This window comes from Alexandromys fortis, unplaced genomic scaffold, assembly GCF_014885135.2.
Source record: "Alexandromys fortis isolate MF-2015 unplaced genomic scaffold, M_Fortis_MF-2015_v1.1 scaffold_282, whole genome shotgun sequence".
Lineage (NCBI taxonomy): Eukaryota > Metazoa > Chordata > Mammalia > Rodentia > Cricetidae > Alexandromys > Alexandromys fortis.
In genome coordinates, this window is record NW_026068199.1 from 646161 (window position 1) to 655544 (window position 9384).

General features: G+C 46.3%; 1 protein-coding gene across 1 annotated transcript; it reads left to right on the plus strand.

Moving 5' to 3' along the window:
• Positions 1 to 1407: 1407 nt before the first annotated feature.
• Positions 1408 to 6125, plus strand: Oscar (osteoclast associated Ig-like receptor). The gene is made up of 5 exons (XM_050129848.1): positions 1408 to 1462; positions 1963 to 1995; positions 4988 to 5287; positions 5528 to 5809; positions 5974 to 6125. Exons 1-5 carry the CDS (start codon positions 1408 to 1410, stop codon positions 6123 to 6125), a joined length of 822 nt encoding a protein of 273 aa, XP_049985805.1.
• The last annotated feature ends 3259 nt before the right edge of the window (positions 6126 to 9384 follow it).

A 9384-nucleotide genomic window follows, 5' to 3' on the forward strand; every position in this document is an offset into this window, starting at 1 on the left:
AACGGAATAGGAAGGCGAGGGCGTGTAGACTTGCGGGAGTTGTAGTTCCGGAGTGAGGCTTAGCCGACTCTAAACTAGAACAGAGAACCTTGGTGGCAAAGATTTAAACCATAAGGATTATGCACACCTGGTGCTCTCAACGTCTTCTTTTAGCTTAAAAAAAAAAAACATATCAAAGGAGTAACTTTGTGTTTTCATACAAGAATGTCCGCTTTACATTGAGGTCACATCTAGACATTCCCTCATTTTGGAAGTTCTAAATTGATATCAAATAGATTAAGGACCTTCTGTGCTTTATATTACTAGCGTGCAGCTCACACATTCGTTTTTTCGCACTGAAACCAGGGTAGGATCGGCAGCCCATATACCACTGAGCCAAGCCTCCAACTGCTTGTGCGACACATCTAAATCACGTCCCTAGGCCCCCAGGTGGATTGTAGGCAAGTCATTTACTGTTCACTGCCAAATTTTGCTCCCTGTCTTTAGTTTTTATTTTGAGACAGGGTTATATTAAATGGCTCAGGTTGGTCCCACAAGTTTTGAACTTGGGGTCCTCTTGCCTGGGCTTTCCAAAGTAGGTGGGAATACAAGCCTGAGCCTCCAAGACAGTGTGTATTACTTAAAAAAAAAAAGGGGGGGGGGGGGGGAGCTGGAGAGATGGCTTAGAGGTTAAGAGCACTGACTGTTCTTTTTGAGGTCCTGAGTTCAATTCCCAGCAACCACATGGTGGCTCACAACCATCTGTAATGAGATCTGGTGCCCTCTCTGGCTAGTAGGCATATATGAAGACAGAACACTGTATACATAATAAATAAAAATCTTAAAAAGAAAGTATCTGGGAGACAGGTGGTAGTGGTGCACGCCTTTAATCCCAAAACTCGGAAGGCAGAAGCAGGCGGATCTCTGTGAGTTCGAGGCCAGCTTGGTCTACAAGAGGTAGTTCCAGGACAGTTAGGGCTACACAAGAAAACCCTGTCTTGAAAAACCAAACCAAACCAAAAAGTTATCTGGCTTGAGTCAGTGAGACCCAAAGTATGTACTGTGCACCAAAGATCTTTCCCCCTTTCCTCCTTTTTGTTTTGTTTTTGCTTTTGTCTTCCTCTTCCTTTTCTTTCTCTCTCAGCGCTGGGGCTAAAACACACTGGGCATGCAGTCTCTCACTTAACTACAACATGCCCAGCCCTCCTCCCCTACTTTTAGACTGAATTAATGAACACCAGAGTCTATGACTGTTCCTCTTGCAACTTTTTCCAAGACAGTGGGGCTATGACACAGTTACCCAGGGGCCTCCACCTGACTCCTCTTTCCTAAACAGGGATCTCATGAGGCTTTCTGTTGTGGCTTCATATACTCAGCAGGCAGAAGGCAGGATTAGAATTTTCTCCAGCTCCACGGAGAGTACTGGCCATGATCCTGTCACTGATTCTCCAGCTGTTGACTCTCTGTGAGCTGTCCCTCCCCTGTGTGTGTGGGGGGAGGGGGTGGGGGTCCTTGACTGGGCTGAGAGCTGGATCTGATCATCTGGAACTCAACATCCAATTTTTTAAAAAAAGAGTGAGGACTGGTATCCAGATACCCGAGTCCTAAATGGGGGAAGACAGACTGCTGGGTCTCGGGTGAGCATAGGTTTCTCCGGATCTCCAGGCAGGAGGAAAGTAAGGGATATCTAGGGTTAAAGAATATCCTCAGTTCTCACGGCAGATGGGCAGGACTCCTGCACTACTTCAAAAGAGTAGGGCATTCAGCCTTCCAAACCCCAAAGGGGAGAACCCCATTCTCTTAGGTCAGACCACTGGCTTTTAAGTACCTGGGGGATGGAAGTCTGGAGTTTTGATGGATCCTAAAGAAGACAGGGACAGATAAGAGGAAAAAGAAACTGTGGGATCCGATTCTGGGTCTCCCAGTGAGGGAAGACTGGTAGTCACAAAGCTTTGTGAAGAACTGGCTCCTCACCTTCTGCAGGGCCTGTGTGTCGGATGGACTTCACACCAACAGGTGAGTGGCATACTTCAAATGCTCTCCCTCACGCTGCTCACACCATCTCCAGAACTCACCCTAGATTTCCTTATCCCCCCTCCTCCTCTTCTCCCTCTTTCCATCCCTTCATCCCCTACCTCCCTTGTTCCTTTTTTTTCTCCTTTTCTCCTGCCACCTTCCCTCACTTTCTTTCCTTCCTCCTCTTACTTCCATTCCCTCATTCTCCTTTTGCCACCTCCCTCCTTCTCCCCTCCTCTTTTCCCTCCTCTATTCCTTTCCTCCTTGCCCCCTTCTCTTTCCTTCATCCCTTTAGTGACCATTATAGGTGAGTATAGAAGACCATGGATGTCGATAGCAAGGAGACCTAAACTAGACCATCTTCTTCATTGCATGGCCTTGAACAAACAAGGGATCTTGAAGACATCATCTCCTTCTCCAGAAAATGAGCTGCAGTAAGGATTTAATATAATTATATATGTAAACTGTAGGCTCATCTCCTGGCATAGTCCAGGGCTCCAGACACAGGATTTCCTGCCATGACAGTTATACCAGCTTTCTCTCTTTTTTAAAAATTTATTTATTATGTATATAGTGTTCTGGGAAACAGATCTCATTATCTCATTATAGATGGGTGTGAGATATCATGTGGTTGCTGGGAATTGAACTCAGGACCTCCAGATCAGCAGTCAGTTCTCTTAACCTCTGAGCCATCTCTCCAGCCCATACCAGCTTTCTCACTGGAAACAGCTTTCAATAAAAGGAGGATTCTCCTACCCCAAGATGCTTCCATCTTGGGTTTTCTGATAGAGAAGGTGTTTCCTTTCTCTCAAATTTTCTCCCTCTATCCTCCAATTTTTAAAGGAGAACCATCTGGGAAATGATTCATATCTGAGCTATCAGTTAGCTTAATTTCATGTTATGAGTATGAGTGTTTTCCCTGTATGTGAACCACATGCATGCCTGGGGCCGACAGAGTTCAGAAGAAAGCTGTAGGACTCTCTGGAGCAGGAGTTACAGGTAGTGGTGAGCCACCACGTGGTGCTGAGAATCGAACCCAGTCTTTTGCAAAAGCAGGAAGTACTCTTTACTGCTGAGCCATCTCTCTAGCCCCCTGATTTTAAATCCATTTTATTATTATTATTTAAAAGGATAAAGCTAATGAGTACTTATGGTTAGTTTGACTCAGCCATTACCAAAATATACAATAACCTTCCTCTTCCCCGTCCCGTGTTCCTGAAACAAGCTTCGGCTCCTATAAGAAGCTTTTCACGCATTCATACAAGTCACACATTTACACACTTCCTCCTTTGCCTGCCAGCTCACAGTTGCTATTTCATGACCCATCTGCTCTGGATCTTAACAATCTGTTTCAGAGATATTTCCCCATTGTTACCGTTATTTTCATTTTTAAAATTTTATTTACTAAGTGCTTGCTTATGGCGAGGCAGTGGAATTATTGGGTCATTGATCATGTTGTGTTTGTGCTGTTTGGATATGTACTAGGGTTGATGGTTTGAACCTATGGTCTTGTACATAGTGGGGTAGTGCTTCTCAGTGGGCGATATTCCCAACCCCTCAGTGAGGCATTCTAGGGAGGTATTCCACCATGGAGCCACACTTCCAGCCCTCACTGAGGGATGGCTACATATACATCACTACACCTGGTATTCTATGCTAGCACCTATTTAGGGGAAAGGTTTATTTTTGTTTTTTAAATTGTGCGTGTGTGTTTGTGTCTGTGTGAGAATATATGTACCTGAGTACAGGTGCCTGAAGAGGCCAGAGGTGTCAAAAGCCCCCTGGAGCTAGAGTTACAAGTAGTTATGAGTTGCCCAGTGTGGGTGCTAGAAACCAACCCAGGTCCTATGCTGAGTCATCTCTTCAGCCCCCTATTCTAGTACCTGTTAAGGATCCTCCTTTCAACATTGTTTTTTTTTTTAACTTTTTATTTTATGTGCATTGGTGTGAGGGTGTCAGATCCCTTGCAACTGGATCTTTAGACAGTTGTGAGCTGCCATGTGGGTGCTGGGAATTGAACCTGGGTCCTCTGGAAGAGCAGCCAGTGCTCTCAACCACTGAGCCATCTCTCCAGCCCCCAACATTGTTATATCAAAGATTAAGTTGGGGAACATGTTCAAACCATAGCCGTTCTTATTGACGTGTGGCAAACCATAACTGCTTCTAGTGAGGTATGCTAGTACAGGTCTGTCATCCAGCACCTGAAAGCTGAGGCAGAAGGATTGCAACTTTGAAGCCAGCCTGCACTACTAGTGAGTTCTAAGGCCTTAAATCCCAGGATTCAAGAAACAGAGGCAGGTGGATCTCTGTGAATCTGGGCCAGCCTGATCTACAGAGCAAGTTCCAGTACAGCTAGGGCTGTTATGTGGAGAAACCCTGCCTCGAAAAACAAAACAAAAGAAAAAAAGTCCTCAAAATTAGAGTCCTCCTCCTGTGATTTTCAGTCAGTTTGGGCCAGGTGCGATTGTACTCCAGGGATATATAAAGTGCTCCCTACTTTATAGAGAGCCGAGGTAAAAAGAGATGTTTAATCTCCCGGAACTATCTGGATGGAGGGTCCTGAGGACCCAAGTGAAAAGTTTCTGCGCCCCAATAAATCTCTCCACCAATGCAATAATCAAAATCAGACCAAATCAAACCTAATTAGAAAAAACCTAGGTTTAATGGATACCACGCTCCTGGATGGCTTTCCAGCCCCCAGAGAGGACATGGAAAAGGAAGATCGGAAAAACCACGTTTGTTTTCTGAGTGTGTGTGTGTGTGTAGGGGGGGGGGGAGGCAGTTTAAATACCCTGTGGGAGTGGTCTTGAGCATCTCTGGGGAGGGGCAATCTTTTTGCCTGCTTTCTGAGATGCAGCAGGGTTTGGAGAGAGATGGGAAAGGGGGCTTGGGATGGAGTTTCCAACTAAACATTCCAGACTCTTTGTATATATGGATGCCAGGGGCTGGGGTGAAGCTTCCATCCAAACACCAAGCACTTTTCTTCATTAAGCGCCCCCAGCCTTATACCCCGAGCCATTGCTGGGGGCTCATCCTGCGGCAGTTGTGACTCCTGGAGTCAACGTGACCTTGAGGTGCCGTGCACCCCAACCTGCCTGGCGGTTTGCACTCTTCAGAACAGGTGTTGTTACACCGCTGCTCTTCCGAGATGTGTCCACCGAGCTGGCTGAGTTTTTCCTGGAGGAGGTGACCCTGGCCCAGGGGGGCAGTTACTATTGCCGCTATCGCAGGACAGACTGGGGACCGGGTGTCTGGTCTCAGTCAAGCAATGTCCTGGAACTGCTGGTGACAGGTGAGGTCCAGGAGGAATGGAAGAAGGGCGCAGGAATGAGATTAAGGTGGAGGGTGGGAGCGGGGTGGAAGAGAGGCACAAGGAGAGAAACGATAGGGAGGTAAATTGGGAGATTCTTGAACGTATGGGAAGAGGAAAGTGAGTTTGGGGATGAGAAGAGAGGCAGAAGAGAACGGAGGAGGAGGGGGAGGACGAAGAGAGACAAGCCAGTCTACCTAAGGCCTTGCCTGTGTTCCACAGATCAGTTACCCAGACCATCGCTCGTGGCAATGCCTGGGCCTGTGGTGGCTCCAGGAGCCAATGTGAGTCTGCGCTGTGCAGGCCGCATGCCAGGCATGAGTTTCGCGCTGTACCGCGTGGGTGTGGCGACCCCTCTGCAGTACATCGACTCTGTGCTGCCCTGGGCTGACTTCCTTCTGATCGGCACCGATGCCGCAGGCACCTACAGTTGCTATTACCACACGCCCTCTGCCCCTTACGTGCTGTCGCAGCGCAGCCAGCCACTGGTCATCAGCTTCGAAGGTGAGGTGCTCTAGTCCTTCTTCAGTCCCAAGGGTCCGGGGACATCAATTCCATTCGACTTAGAGATTTGAGGGTTGAGTCTACAACTCCATCTGTGTGTCAGATAATGCAAAGAGCATCAAGATATGGGACCAACACCCTGTCTCCCTCTCTTTGGTCCACAGGTTCTGGCTCTTCAGACTATACTCAGGGAAACCTCATTCGTTTAGGGCTGTCTGGCCTGGTCCTCATCTGCTTGGGCATCTTAGTTACTTTTGACTGGCATAGCAGGAGCTCTGCTTTTGGTGGCCTGAGGCCCCAGCAAAACCGCGTGTAGGCACGTGGGATGAGAAGAGACTGCCTGGAGATGGGCCGAGAAGCCGGGACCCTTGGTGACTAGTCCCTGCAGAACCCGCCAGACCTCCAGACGTCACTAGATTAACCATACTCCATCTTTTTGCATTGTAGCTTCCTTCTGGGTCCTTTCCTAGATCTCTCAGGGGAGTGGACAATACTACTATGTATTCTTTGATTGTAAAATGGTTTAATACCACATTATTAGGGTTGTTAAAAGATTAAAAGCAGTGACTGGCCTATGGTAAATGATGTTCAGTTAATGTTAGTGACTTTATCCTATTTTGAAAACCCCTTTCCCCTCCTGTCTCCTCCCTCTTATCTCCCTCCCATCCTTTCTTTCTTTCTGGCTATGCTGTGAGCATAGGTTCATTCTACCACACCCAGAAAAAGCATATACATATAAGCATATATATACATATATGTATTTGTATAGACACATAAATTTTATATATGTATATACATATACATACATACTGGCCTTTAGAGTCAGGGTTTCTCTGTGTAACTTTGACTGTCCTTTGTAGACCAGGCTGACCTTGAACTCAGAGATCCACCTGCCTCTGCCTCCTGAATTCTGGAATTAAAGATGTGTGCTACCACCACTGGGCTGTTATAATGATATGTTTTAAGGGGTGATACACATGCCTCTGCATGTGTGTGGAAGTGAGAAGACAACTTTCAGGAGTTGACTTTTTCTGTCCATTCTGTGGGTCCCAGGGTTTGAACTCACGCTGTCAGTCTTAGCGGCAAGTGCCTTACCCACTGAGCCATCTGGCTAGCCCCTGGCATTTTTTTTTTTTACATGTATGAGTGTATGAGTGTTTTGCCTGCATGTATGTCTGTATAACCCTTTGTAGGCCTAGCTTTCCAAGGAGGTCAGAAGAGGGTATCTGATCCCCTGGAACTGGAGTTATAGATGGTGTGAGCCACCATCTGGGTGCTGGGAGCTGAACCACGGTCCTCTAGAAGAGAAGCCAGTACTCTTACCTGCTAAGCCATCTCTCCACGCCCCCAAATTTGTAGGATTATAACCCTCATTTTTCTCCCAATGTTTTGATTATTTGCTTTTTTAGTGCAGGGTACTGAACCCATGTTCTTGTACATGCTTAGCAAATACTTTACCCCTAAGCTACAGCCCCAGGCCCCTGGCAATTTTTTTTTTTTTAAATCAAGAATTAAGTTTTGGTGGTTTGGAAACAATCTCATTCTATAACTAAAAATAGCCTGAACTTGCAGAAATGCTCCTGTCTCAGCCTCTTGTGTGTCAGGATTACAGATATGAGCCACCTTACCTAGCTGGAAAACTTTTTGAAGGGTATTTACTGTACTGGAATTTAAAATAAGATCCCCCCCCCACTAAATAAACTTTATCCATACTTGTTTACAAGCGTGTGTTGATTGCAAAGGATCTTGTGTCTGGTTTGAGGCTCCTGGTCTCTGCTACACTATGGATGCTGGGCCCTTACTGGGACTCTTCCTGGACATCCCCTTGCTGCCCTGTGTCCTGGAGATCCTGCAACCCTAGGTCCACGAAACCAACCCCGCTCCCGATGTTCCAGCAGATCACAGATGGCGTAAATGTTGGGATGAGCCAACACATAACCACCCCCACCCCCACACCCCACCCCCACACCCCACCCCCACACCCCACCCCCACATCCCACCCCCACCCCGCCCCAGTGTTGCCACATGACAGACGAGTAGTACAGTAAGGTTTTATGTGTTAATTATGCACATACGGATCTTAAATTGGATCGGGAGATGCGGGGCTGTGTTGATCCTGACCTGATGCTGTCTGAAAAATGACAATCTACAGAAGGGATGATGCATTTGTTATTTTTGTATCACTACGACCCCACACATGACGGAAACAAAGCAAGAACTGTTTACCTACGCCTCTGGTCTCAGAGAATTCAGTCCGTGCACTTAGCTCCTCGTTTCTGGGCTGGTCCTGAAGTAGAACAATATGGTGGAGAAGCTTCTTCATGGAGGACAGGAAGCAGAAGCTCCATCAACTCCTTCATGATATCTCCAACCAAATCCCTCTAATCTCCTGCTCCGACTTTACCCCAAAGTAGATCAAAAGCAGATCAAGCAGAACTCCCACCTGAATTACAACCACATTTTATGTTATGGGAATTCTGTTACAGTTCCTCTATCCAACTGAAAAAGAGCATTTTAGTCCCAGAGGAGGGTTTTGCATTGGCGATGGCCATGATGGGAGAGAGGAGGCGGAGCGAGAGGGTGCACAACCCTTTCTATCGAAGCGCTCTGCTGGTGTTAGAGGTGCCTCGTGATTCAGCTCAGGTTCCCTTTTTGTTCTTTAATACTTGTGTGCGGATTTTGTATTTTAATAAACGATACAAGAAATCTTCACATTTGTAATAAGCGGCTCTTCTAGATCCCTCATTACCTTCAATGGGGATAAGTTGCCAGGGCAACAGTAAATAGAGCTCGTGTAGTAGCTAGAACTTTGGTCTGGAAGAGGACTCTCTTGGTCTGCTTCCCACTAGGCTCTTGGCTGCCTTCAAGGTGTAAAAATAACACAAAACATTCTTGTTTTTTCAACTTGTTATGTCTCTTACTTACCAGAGCATGGCTATCTTCCAGCATCTTCTGACTTTATTAATAGCTTTTCTTTCTTACCTGACTAAACAATATTTTGTCATTACCGTACACAAATCTGGAAGCAGTTCCTGTCACTCAACATTCCTACTGACTTCTGCTCCAATTCTGGCAGAGCACATATCCTCTCCGGCTTTATGATTCTCAACTTCCACCCCTGTTGAAATAGGAGCGGTAGGGCTGTGTCCCCGGCACCCGGCCGCCCGCATGGCTAGCTTATGTCCGAAATAATTACACGGAAACTGTATTCTTTTAAACACTGTCTGGCCCGGCTAGGTCCAGTTTTTTATTGGCTCTTACATATTGTTCTAACCCATTTTTAATATTCTGTGTAGCCCATGAGTTGGCTTACCAGAGAGGATCTTAACCTGCGTCTGTCTGGAGTGGGAGCATCATGGCGACTCTTCCACTAAGCTTTTTTTTCCCAGAATTTTCTTCTGTTTTCTCCACCCACCTAAGGGTGGGCCTTATCAAGGGGCCTAGGCAGTTTCTTTATTAATAAGAAATCATTCCCACATCATTTCCCCTTTTTCTGTTTAAACAAAAAAAGGCTTTAACTTTAACATAGTAAAATTACATATAACAAAACAGTTATCAAGTAAGAATTACAGTTA